Genomic DNA, 13004 nt, shown 5'->3' with positions numbered 1-13004 from the left:
GGAATCACACATTCCTGAAGAGGGGAGGGAACCCGTAGAGAGGGCTGCGATGGATGCTTCCAGTTGGCCTTCAATGGCACCCTCAGGCTTTCCTCGGGCCAGCGTTGCAGGCTGGGTACTTAGTAGCTATTATGTTATAGCATATTGCATTGCTTTGAACTGTAAAGACAAACTGCAATTGATATCCATTTCTGCATTGAAATGTGAAAGTTATTGTAAACCTGGTTCTTAAAAAAAGACAAAAAGAGACCTTAAAAAGATTTAGTATATCTGCATGCAAGTTATATTATATTTATTTATATATTGCTATTTTATAAAAAAAAATATTGTAATCATGATAACCTGAACCTTTTGAAGACAAAATACAGGTTATACATTTTATGCAATATCAATTTAAATTATATTATTATGGATTGTAATTGATGTATAACCGATAGTGGGAAATAAAACTCGTAGACTGACTGCCCTTAAGAGATCTTCCAGTTTCATACTTTGCTATAAAAAAAATTGACTATTTGAAATCAATTGGAGTTGATCAAACTGAACCTCATAAACCAGTAAAAATGTCTGTTTTCTTTAAGAAATCAAAATGCATACTGTGATATTTGAATCAACAAACTGTGTGGCTGTTTTATTTTTTTTACAGAGTACATTAGAAAATTAATGGTTAACAATTAATAGTCATATTTTCTTCTTGAAGATTTCAGTTAGTTCAATTGTGGAATTTTATTTCTATTTAAGGCTGCTTGTTTATTAGGTGGTGGTCTGAGATTTATCTAGCACCTAGGCTAAAGACTGTAACCTAACAAATGATGGAAAAGAAATAATCAGGCATGATTTGATAAGAACAAAAAATAATCCAAAATAATCCTTTTTGTCAGTCTCTTTCATAAGAAAACAGTTTATCTGCCTGAAATAAGTAATCTTTATCACTAATATTCATTAGTCAATGAAAGAACAATGTTGAACATTAGTCTTTTCATTGTTGCCTCTTTTTCAACTGATCCTTTTAAAAATACAGTCAAGTGCAGTTAAATGTGGACGCCATAACCCAATTTAAGAGCAATTACTGAAAAACACAACCCTTGCAGCAGCATCTTTAGTATTTACCAAGGATGCAGTCTGCTCCACAAGCCAGGAAGATAAATGAGGGACTCCGTCTCCGCCACTCAGACACCTCTCCTCCAGGAAGCGCTTCAGTGCTCCTAGTGCGTATAAAATTAATCACCACAATTCTACCCAAACAATGCAGCCCCTGACATGACAATTTCTCCCGCAATGCCATCTTAATCTCGGCCCAACACACAAAATTACAGGAGGAAGGGGAAGCAATTTACCAAAAAAGAATGCATGTTTATGCAATTCACAGGCATTTTTCTAGATGTGTTTCTACTAAAGTCATTAAGCACATAAATGTTGCTGTGTAGATTCCATTAACTAATTCCGGCTGAACTGTAATTGCCGAGTCTGATCCGTCTCCATGCTGCGTGCCATATTAAGACTGCCTGTGGTTGAGGAATGTAATATTGACGTCCGAGACAGACGCAATCTCAGGCCCAAAGGCGAAAAGGAATATTAAACTGGTGCTGTATTCTGCTGTCTATCTGCCCTCCTCCTCTTCATCCCCATCCCATAGCCCGTAATGAGGAAATAACATCTTCATTAGACATCTGTTTAACTGTATTAGAGAATGAGTCCTGAGGGAAACATTGGTCATGCTGATGGTAGTTGAAAGGAGGGCTATTGGGCCACAGTGTAACACAAAGTGGAAATGGAAATATTACCACACATTGGGTACAAATGACGTCTTATTAAGTGTGAATTTCCAAATGCCTTTAAATTACAGAAAATGTACATCTGAATGATCACAGTAGACACAAAGCATTCTTGGCAAGACAATGTCACAGAGGATTAAGCTAAGAGGTCCTATCAAGAAATTTAGAGAAAAAAAGCTTTAAGTCACAAAGAAAAAGTCCTGAATATCAGGAACATGCCAGAGACAAACCAAAGGTTTGCTATCAGTAGGGCTATGAAATTTTATTTATGTTATCGTTCTGTTTGCACCTTTCCTACTTTGAAGACCTACTAGAAGCAAGGGGAAAAAACAGTGCTTTAAAAAGATTAAATCCAAGGTTAACACAGCCGGTAGGACCTTTTCTTGGGTACTTGTTCTATATAAATTGTATGTTCCGCTGTATTTCATCATATTGAAACTGATTGTGTTCACTTAGAAAGGGGGTCGGCAACCATAGGTTCTCGAAACGCATCTGGCTCTTTAGCGCTGCCCTAGTGGTGACACAAACATTCTTAACATTTTAAAATGCTGTAAGAATGTGTACAATAAATATTACATTTCAACACTTCTATCAACGAAAACTCACGTCATAGCCTGTGACATACATTTCTACCAGCAGGGCGGGATGCTAGGCAGGTCGCTGTTGTAAGCAAACCGGCAACCATGTGACGGCCATGGATCCCAAGGGGAAAAGATAAAAAATAACTGAGCAAAACAGAGAATTCAATGTTTCTTGGACCGAATCATTTGCATTCATTGCCAATGCGGGAGGATTGCCTGTATGTTCGCCTTGTAGAGAGTTGTTAAATTAAAAAAAAGAGTCATGTGGAAAGACATTTCAAGATAAGGCATGCTACATTTGCAGCCAAGTACCCAGCTGAGAGAGAAAGTGTGATTGCACATTCCATTTTGTTGTGGTTTTGTCAAATTCTCAAACAAAAATGACATCAAAAATTGGATTTCTTCATTGCATTTGTGCTAAATAATTACTCAACTTGGCAGGAGTAGCCATGTTAGTTAGTGTCCCCACCAAGAAGAATCTCAATCGATCTTGTGCACTCCCTCTGGGTGGTTTAAAAAGGTCAAAAAATGGTCAAAAATGTGTCACATAATACATTTTTTGCATACCTGAGAGAGCAGGGCTAGAGCGTTATCTAAGCCAAATTGGTAATGGAGGTAATGGAGTCCAGAGGTCTTCGTTGTTACGTGTGGTATCAACGGAGCCAAATTGTAGCAAAAGATAATTTCATCCAAGGAATTGAGAATGATATATTTTTATGGCCTTTTTTACGTAATCATACTCAAATAAAAAATGCTGATGTCAGAGTGTTCCAGGTTGTTTTCTTACTCAGAATGTTGACAGCATGCTAACGTGTCTGCTCCTGGTTTCTTAGGATAAGCTCGCAAATGGGGCGATATCCTTCTAAGGTAGCGGCGATACGGAGCAGCTTCAGTAGATAAACTGGGAAACGAGAGCGAGCATAGAATACAGAGCTGTCTGGATTATCCCGTTATAAAAGGTGCATTCCTCTTGAGTCTCACAGTTGAGGCCCGTAGCATTTTAAGGACCAAGTGTTTTTCCTCAGAGAACCTATGAATACAATTGATAGTAACTATCATGATGTATTCCATCCTCAAAGGCTTGTCAGGCCGAGGGGTGCAAACACACCAAGACATGCAGTTTGGCCATCAAAACGCATGATCAAGGCAAGAGAGGGAAGTAGAATTGACAAATCAAAGGGAAGTGTTACATTTCTTCATTTGCCAGAGCAAAGTGCTTTCAAAACCTATGAACGCACATTCCCCATATTAAACGCCACAATTCAGCCGACTAATTTAATTTGATACTTCAAAGGTTTGGATATATTTCAGAAAAATTTGCCAGTCCAAGAATACTCAACGTGACAAAATGCAGTCATAGAAATGTAAAGACAATTTTCCTGTGAGGGCACAAAATGAGGGCTGGTATTTTGTGTGTGTGTGGGCTTGCAGGTATAACCTGAGGAATACAGATGGTTAAAACCTAAAAGCTAAATTTTACACAAATAAAACAAATCATTCACTGGTTAGTTTGTTATTTTATCAGACAACCCCATCCAATATAGGCCACCACGTCACTATGCTTTCTGGAAAAAAAACTCATACTAGGCCCTGAAAAGATAACAAAAACCTTTTTTTTTTTAAACCATAGATTACATTATGTTCACTCTTAACAGCTTATGTGATGTGACTGTTTGCTTTGGCTGAAGTCCTTGCTACCCATCAAGCGCTAGTTGAGGGAGAGTGGTGTGGGATGTTTTTATAATGACTTTTTACTTTGACATAATCCTAAATTGAATCTAAATCCCCAGAGATTACAAACAGGGCTATAGTTAACATGCACACTGTGAGCCAAAATGCTCCCAGACAGCATGGGTATTTCTGGCCTGGAAGTACCACCACTCAATGTCTGGCCAAGAGCTACTTCCAGCCATCCAACTGAATAGTAACTCATCAATGGCATTAAGGCTGCGGGGCCAATGGAAAAACACAAGCCTAAGCAGCTCATGTGGAGAATGGAGTCTAAAAGCATGCTGGCCCCTATGAAGCACATCCTCATCAACTTCTGTACTTGTAGAGAGGCCTTGACTCTTGAGTTCATTAAGACAAAAGAACTAAAGAAAACATACAGATTTGCTGCATAGTGCAACCAGGCAGCAATTGCTAAATACAATACGCATGTCTAGGAAAAAGACATGATTCCTATTTTGTTGCTTTTGAAACGTTTAGCAAGTGAGCAAAAGCAAAAAGAGAAAAGTACGAATCCACTCTGCAATACTAAATACTAAGTATAACAAGTAAAAAGATAGACTGAAATTAAATCGTACCAGCCTACAATCAAATGGGAATCAAATTCTGTACATTACATATCAAACTATGCAACCATCCATGACAAAGTTGTGATTCATACACAGGTTTAACTCATTGTCATGCTATATTTGCACATTTATTAACCTACTAAAATATTAATATCTTGCTAATTGGATGTACAATCAATCATCCAATTTACAATTAAGTGAATTGTAGATAGAAGCTTTTTAGTATGTGCTTTACACTTAAATGTTTTTAACAGTGTAAATGACATTGTTTATCTTAAGAAATTTTGGCAACATATACGGAGCTCTGTTTCCTACTTTGGTAATTGGCAAAATGACATCAACATTTATATATATAAAAAAAAAAAAAGAGATTTATAAGATTAACCTCAACATATGCAATGATTAAGTCGAAGCACGTGAAAAATATGAATAAATGCAATTGTTTTGAATTTAAAAATTCAATAAAAATACTTGGGAAGTGATACTACTTCCACGTGGTATTCATAGCACGCTTTGAGAATTCCTGCCTAACATGATGAGGTGAACTCTGGGACCAAAAACTGTCATCATTTGTAGGTGAAATGCTGGTCGTAAGAGAGGGGAGGACAGCGTTTGTGATCATGTTCCTTTTACCCAGGAGGCAAGAAGCGGTAGATTAGAAATCGTGCCATGTCAGGATTGGGTGCGTGCTGGGCAACACGGGGGGCGCAGAAATACGGAGATGTGGTGGTGTGCGAGTTGGAGGGCATGATAATTGTCATATACATACACACACACATGCACACTAAGTCACAACGGGTGGCTGATGGGTAAACAGGCTGGGCAGGGGGAGGGCAGCGTGAGCTGTGCTCCTGAATGCTGAACAGAGGATTAGGGACACCACCACCAAGCTGTCAGGACCCCAAAAATGCGAGTCCGCACACAGCATCCAGATACAAAATGTCCCTTGAAGAATGTCAATTCTTTCTGCGCCCCCCCCAAAAAAATTTCTCTAATCAATTTGTTCAAAAATGAGCTTTTAAGACTAGTTTTGTTGAAAAAGAAAGTCAGTCACTTCACATACTGAAATATTTCATTATTAAATCTTCATGGCTTCATGACTGTTTGCAGGCATAAACATTATATTAGTTAAAAAAAAAATAGACCATATTTTTTCATTCATTTTCCAAACCGCTGATCCTCACAAGGGTCGCGGCGGGTGGTGGATCTTATCCCAACCAACTATGGGCACCAGGCCAGGGCCACCCTGAACTGGTGACTAGCCAATTGCAAGGATAATTAAAATATATGTAGATATATAAATTAGATTTAATACATTTTTATATGCCAAGTTTTCTCTCTGCAGCTATCTATACAAGTCTTACCTGCATACAGTCATGCAGAGGGCGCCACACGCCACTGCCCCCAGAATGCTGCTCATTAGGTTGATACTGTGGGCTGGTGAGAGTGTGGGCAAAAGACACATAGCCAGACGGGATAGAAGAGTGAACAGTGGATATCCGGGAGGGTGGGCCACCTAGAGACAGAAACAAAAGCATTAGAAATTACATTAAATTATGTGAGGACATATTAAGTAGGGGCGACAAAATATTTAAGAGCGGCAGATTGGAGTAAGGGTGACAATATATTTTGTCTGGTGAAACATTCTTAACAATTTTTTTGTTCTGTTTGATGCATTACCATTATAACAAGCTGCATTATTGTTACCAGTGTAAAAATATGGGTATCAGACTGGCAAACATTAAAAAAAATTAAAAATCGGATTGGACTGGGACATCCTTATATTGTCAATTCACCTTGTCAATAAGAAAGTCAAGCAATTTTGGTGGTATGGTAGTGAATGCAACCTAGTAGAGCACGTGTCAAAGTGGCGGCCTGGGGGCCAAATCTGGCCCGCCGCATCATTTTGTGTGGCCCAGGAAAGTAAATCATGAGTGCTGACTTTCTGTGTTAGGATCAAATTAAGATAGAGTATAGATGTATATTAAATTTCCTGATTTTCCCCCTTTTAAATCCATAATTGTAATTTTTTAATCATTTTTTCTGTGTTTTTAGTTCAAAGAGTCAACCTGAAGTGAAATAAAAGCCAAAACCTTGCCAACAAAATATTTGAAATGATGCTAAAAGAGTTGCTAAATAGCAGTTGCCGAATGACCTTTGTGTATACGAGTGGTTGGTGTGGGATCAATTGCGGAACTGAGAATTAATGACGACAAAGGCATTTTCTTCTGCGCTTTTGACTTGTCCTTCTTTGACATCTTCCCAAGGACGGCGCAGCTCCCGAGAGCATGCAACATAACACGTGATCTTGGCTCGCCCCAACTCCCAAAACCACCTCCGAGTCGCAGTCATTCTCGTCTGGGGGAATCTCGGCAATCACAGCAATTAGCCGCTAAGTCTCCTTCGCCCAGATAAGGACTCAGTCATTAAAGACAGAATCATTTCCTGCCGCTAATATCATGAGTCACACAGACAGAAAGAAAGGGCAATGCTTCAAATGAAGACATTGCAGAAAGGTGAATTTGATTACTTTGCTGGTCAATGACAGAGCATCGTACAATACTATAAAACCACACCACAACACTTGGGTGGGCTCTGGAACAAAATGTGGTAGTCCGGAAACATAGCGAGAGACAAAAAGGAACTTTATAATAGTGAACTTGAGTATGAAATAATGACACGAGAGGGTAGATTAAAGTGCTGAGGCACAAAAAAAAATCTGGGGTTGAAAAGGGAAGAGCTCTTGGGATAAAAATGGGCCGTCTGGGACACGGGGGTGGCCTGTGAGGCCTTTGGGAGGCCCGCGAGGCAGCCGGGCAGGCCACACGGACTGCAGCCCTAACGGCAGGATTACTGGCATAGTGACACCGACACAGCCTCCCTAAAAGGATCACAGCGGCGTAATAAACTTTATTAAATAATAAAACTTATTATAACTGTTAACCCGATTTAGTTCATTCTTTGCGGCTTACACACACAAAAAAAGAGGAGTGGATATAATAAGCCTTATACCGTACATAAGGCAAAGCCTACAAAAGCCATCGCCTTACTATTGACTTTAATTGGATTTGAAAAACGGGTTGCAAATTATAGCATTCTCTACTCGCAACTTAGTAAAATAAGTGTAAAGAAAAGAAGGGGGAAACCTGTGGACTGAAACTGAATTAATCTGCTTTCTGTCCATGCTTAATTAAACTTGCTTAATGCTTCTAAGAGTTAATGAGTGAATTGATTAAACAATAGAGCTCACTCACCCCCAGCTCACAGGCAGTGGTGATCAGCTCTCCTGTGGAAGAGAATGGGGGAGGAAATTAATGTAAACCCAATAATTATTATTAAGAGACAAGTCTGCTCCCAAAGTTTTCCCAAATCAAATACTTGCACTGGGGTTTTGCATTAATTTGCTAGGATCAAAACCTGCAAATCTTCCCAGTGTGACATTTCCTAAGCGGCACGCTCATTCTCTTCAGCGCTTGCCTCTCCCCTGATGCCTCCCCTCCCTTACCCTAGCACACACACAGACACAGACACACGTTCACACGAGACACCCTCTCCAATGCACTGTCACACTAAGACACACATATGCTGATCTGAGAAGAATGCTCCCAGTCCCATCCTCCCCGTGCATCACGGTTTTTCTTCTGCCACTCTCCGTGCGTCTCTGCCAGTGTCTCAGTGTCGCCTTCAGTCCGTTGGGCACAAACAGGGGAAAAAAGGCGACACCGCTGACAGTCACAGAATGAGGTAAGCTGCAAAAATAAGAACCGGCTGCACAATTTCATGACAAGCTCTGTGTGAGGCACAACGCAGAATGAAAGGAGCCACCCCCCTACTTCTAAAAGCTATTTGAGCGAGCTTTAATGTAGCTGGGCACAAACCCATTTGTGCCAGAATACACCCACAGCGTTTCAAATTATGCTGATTTTTCACCCAATGTTTACATCTCCCACTCATGAAAATTGAAATTTGGTTCAGATTAGCTAACACTGATAAATGTTTGGGTTCAAGACAACGCCCTCTACCGGCACCAGGGAGAAAGTTCTGCCTCTGCACCATTAAACTAAAATAATCCTCATGTTCTTCAAGGCCGACCAGTGAAAGATAAGTAAATGTGCTTACACATAGTAACATTTCTAGAGACAAACTCATGTAAAACCACTCCATAAATTTCATCACAGGAAAAAACACACAAAAAACTACTCAGCCTATGCAAATGGATTCATTTTGTCTTATATATCTCACTGCAACTATGATTCTATGGATGTCATCATACACATTTATTCTGCTCCAGCTAGGTTTCATGTATGGGTGTATCACAAAAACAACAACAACAAAAACTTGAGATAAGCAGTACAAGATTCAGTGACCTCTCAACTTTTTTTTACAGACGAACTACGTAAATCTGGGGGACGACCTTTTCTTAAAAACAAAAAAAAGACAATAATTTGAACATGAAAATATCAAACAGGGGGGAAAGGTAGATGGCACACGAAACAGCACTCACACCTTGCAGTGATTTAATGCCTACATTTGTTGCCACACGAGGATCCCTAACTCTTATCAGTCTAATAGAGCGTGAAGTCAGAACTCCTCCACCTGCACGGCTTAAACACTTTCACAGCTCCATTTCAACCCGAATGAGCAGCCAACACTTGCCACAGCTTCCACATTTTCTTCTCCTTCGTCAGCTTCTCATTTTCTCTGAGCGGTGGCACACTTTTCCACGATTCAACATAAATCAAGCTAAGTGAGAAAAAGCATCTCTCACAGTGAGGCAGTTCTGCCGCCCGACGCCAAACAAGGGACGGTACTGACTCAACGGGGGAGCGGCGTGGTTGCCAAGAGTCTTTGTGAAAGTGGCGCATGGGCACCCACACCGGTCTTCCCGTAATCCCCACCATTTCCACACTCCACATTCCGAGACAACAGTGTGCCCGTGGGTCTGTGCTCAAACTTCTCCAGGGCACATCACACCTAAAGAGATTAGGACATGGAAACGGAGACCTGGGGAATTCAGCTGGCACTATCAGAGCGGGCATCCTGCACCGTCCCTAAACACTGTGGAGAACGGCCTGGCCATTTTTTTCGTCAAAGCGCCCCCCACCCCAACCCCCCTTTTTACCATCCTTATTCATGAGAGCAGGCAGGCTACTCAGTGCCCCTTCCTCTTCATCCCACATTCGCATCTGGCTCGGGTCTTCATACGCTTGCCATGTGCAAATGTGTGTTTCTTTCCGCAACTTGCGCGCCAGACCGCTGCTCAGCTAACAAGCAGAAAAGACTTCATTTGGCCACTTTACAAGTCTGGAACTTCACTATCTCAACCAAACATTCTCTGCTAATGTGCAAGGTATTCTCTCTCGCAAACTCCATTACAGAAAATGCTGTCAGGCACATTGGCCTGCAGTGTTGGAGGAAATGAGAAGCAGTCCACATGCAGAACAGTAACTAGAGATGTTACCTATCACGTGTTTGGAAATCGGGTGTAATCACGTCATTTCCCGAGGACAGGAATCAGGGGAAAAGAGATAGGACGCTCGCTGAAAGTCTTCCCAGTTAAAATGGATTGGACGTCTATCGCCATCAATGACAGTGAAACATGGTCACTCAATGACAGCCTTCTTCAGTTGTCTGTCTGTCAATGGCAGTGAATGAGTTAAGGAGTAAAAGCAACAAGATAATCCAGCAGTATGAGGATATTGAGAGAATAAAAGATGAATGTCTTATAGTTATGTATATATTTATATATTAGAAACAAATAAAAATGATCATTCATTCTTTTTCTGAACCGCTTTATCCTCACTAGGGTTGCGGGGGTGCTGGAGCCTATCCCAGCTGACTTGGGGCCAGAGGCGGGAGACACTCTGAATCGGTGACCAGGCGATCGCAAGGCACAAGGAGATGGATAACCATTCACACTCACACCTAGGGGCAATTTAGAGTGTCCAATCCGCCTACTATGCATGTCTTTGGAATGTGGGAGGAAACCAGGAGTGGAATTTGCTTAATTAAAATTGGGGCTAAAAAAAGTTTGGATATGTTTTTTTCTCCTCAATACATTTCCGGGGTATCAGCTCGGGACTCAGACTAAGGCAACTCAGAATTGCATCCGAAAATATGTGATCGGGACATGACAAGTCATAACTATACACAACATGTACACAATAATTTACCCTTGTCATACTGAGGTTATGACAACTTCTCCTAAATTAATAGTGGAAAGGTTTACCTATGTGTGTGTAGATTTTTTTAAAGTCAATTATTTCCTCTTCTCAATTATTATTGTTAATTTAAACAATGGCAGTAAAATAGTTTGAACAAACTGTCTTTCTGTAGTGAAAGCAATGTGTGTGTAAAGTAGGCTTCTTGAGCCTTCAGTCATTCTCGGCAATTGACGGCGATGGACGTCCAATTCATGTTAACTGGGAGGGTTGCCAGCGATCATTCACTGCCAACTGATTCAAAAGCATTCCCTGCCTCATGCAATGACAGTGACCTGGTTGGGAGAAATTTATAACATTACTATTAATCTTTTTGGGGTTTCCACCACGTGTATGTTAACCAACTATATACAGCTCTTGCTGTACTGCACGAGTGGCTACCCAATATCATAACAAACCCACGTGGCTGACTTGATGCAAGGCAACTTGATTAGCTTGCCGATTACGGTCATTTGTACACCAACCTGAATCTCCACCGGGGACTGTCTTCTGCACGCGGGGCACATAAAGAGCGAGAACACAGGCGATTGTAGCGCCGGTCAACATCCAGCTTGTCTTCTGTTCTGTCCCCATTGTTTACATAGGATCAAACTGACAGATTTAGCTCATGAGACAATTACAGAGCCATGCCGTAGTTCCGCGGCAAAATAAAGCAATACAAGTCGATTAACTTGAAATCCCTAAATCCATAATGCGATCATCGTAAAATGGAGACGCAACATTTAAAGAACGCGCCGTCGTCGTTGAAATGATTTGAAATTCATTTCCTGGTACGTATACACCGCCATTGAATAAATCTCGCGAGACTATCGTGGATATTTTTTTGCCTTATGGCTTTATTTTATTAACCTTATTTTATTTTTGCAAGGCAAGGAAGGTTCAGCATGATAAAATAACATACATACCCTTTCACATTTGTAACATGTTCATGATTTCGCCGTTCTACTATGTTGTGGGTGAAAGTGAACCATGTTAAAATTATTACTTTCAAAATTAAAAGAATGAAAAATGTATTTTTTCAGTTTTCTAATATTTTTCAACAGAATACATATATTAATTCGACGTGCAAACACAAGTGTATATAATATAATTTATGTTTATTAAATTTACATTTGAATACAAACCTTTTCATAACATATTAATTTAGAAAAAAAATATTTTGGCCCAATAGAGTGTAAATGTGCAAACAAATAGGCAATGTATATTGCACGAATCCTGAAACACACAAAATAATAAAATATATATATTTTTAAATCTAAAATATGTACCATAATTAACAATCTGCTTTCAGACAGTAGCAGCTATTTTAAGTTGTCTGATTGCATGGACCTAAAAATGACTTTTCTGGCCTTCACTGATACGAAAAGAAAAACAGCATCATAAGAAATTTGTTACAGTAAGAAAACATGTTTATTGCCCCATTTTTGACTGGATATCATGACACAGCAGGTGGTCATAAAGTCATATTAAAGGGATTCTTTTCATGTGACAACTTCACAGTTCAGTGATGTGGCCAATGATGATGTGCGAAAATCCACCATCTTCAGTGAACAGGACAGGGTAGCCGACTCACACTTTGGAAAATGAGTATGTCTCTCACACTCTTATTTAGAGACAGGGCTTTTGGGGACCCACTTCATCTCACACTAAGCTGTAGGCACCAAAAGACAAGCTTGCTCCAAGAACTTAAGGAGTTTGCGGTACCCATCTGTGAGGAATAGTCTTGAGTTGTGGAAATAGTGTCAAGGCGGGGTAGCAGCCATAAAAGGTCAAAGCGGTGTTACAGGGTCAGCAAGAAAGTGGACCACATTGTAGCATCACACAAGCAGAATAATCACAGGTGTCGAGCCATGAAAATGACAAGTTCTGAAAAGAAAAATCAGCCCCCTATTGGGTAAATCCCTGTTGAAGGCCCAGCAAAAGTGAGGCCTGCCACTGATATTGGCTCAGCACCCTTAAATGTCCCCATATTGCAAAGATTTCACAGGTTGAAGGGTGTCTGTAATAAAGAAATGTCCCTATTGAACTGATAATAATCCCTACCCACCATAAATGAGTCTGATCCGTCAGTAAATTGAGCCCTTGGCGGGGTGGAGTGGTGTCAGCACCTATAGCCAACTCTCCAATGGC

The 13004-nt window shown here is 40.4% G+C and overlaps 2 protein-coding genes across 8 annotated transcripts in view; one reads left to right on the top strand and one right to left on the bottom strand.

Annotated features, from left to right (window-relative positions):
* LOC144089706 (uncharacterized) overlaps positions 1-5185 on the top strand; it is a 44190-nt gene extending 39005 nt beyond the window's left edge. The window contains exon 7 of the mRNA XM_077620808.1: positions 5172-5185. The gene's annotated coding sequence lies outside the window, so the exon portion shown is untranslated. The remainder of the gene's footprint in view (positions 1-5171) is intronic.
* tmem260 (transmembrane protein 260) overlaps positions 1-11654 on the bottom strand; it is a 45184-nt gene extending 33530 nt beyond the window's left edge. For all 7 annotated transcript variants that reach the window (XR_013305149.1, XR_013305153.1, XR_013305150.1 and 4 more), the window contains exons 1-3: positions 11339-11654; positions 7908-7939; positions 6018-6169 (exon numbers count right to left, since the gene is read on the bottom strand). Coding sequence is in view for 2 of the 7 variants with exons in the window: in XM_077620804.1 (XP_077476930.1) it covers positions 6018-6169; positions 7908-7939; positions 11339-11447 (293 nt within the window). In the remaining 5 variants the exon portion in view is untranslated. The remainder of the gene's footprint in view (positions 1-6017; positions 6170-7907; positions 7940-11338) is intronic.
* Positions 11655-13004: the final 1350 nt, after the last annotated feature.

The sequence above is a fragment of the Stigmatopora argus genome, chromosome 15, assembly GCF_051989625.1.
Source record: "Stigmatopora argus isolate UIUO_Sarg chromosome 15, RoL_Sarg_1.0, whole genome shotgun sequence".
Lineage (NCBI taxonomy): Eukaryota > Metazoa > Chordata > Actinopteri > Syngnathiformes > Syngnathidae > Stigmatopora > Stigmatopora argus.
The sequence above is the reverse complement of the archived record's forward strand: the minus strand, read 5'-3'. Positions and strand labels throughout refer to the sequence as shown.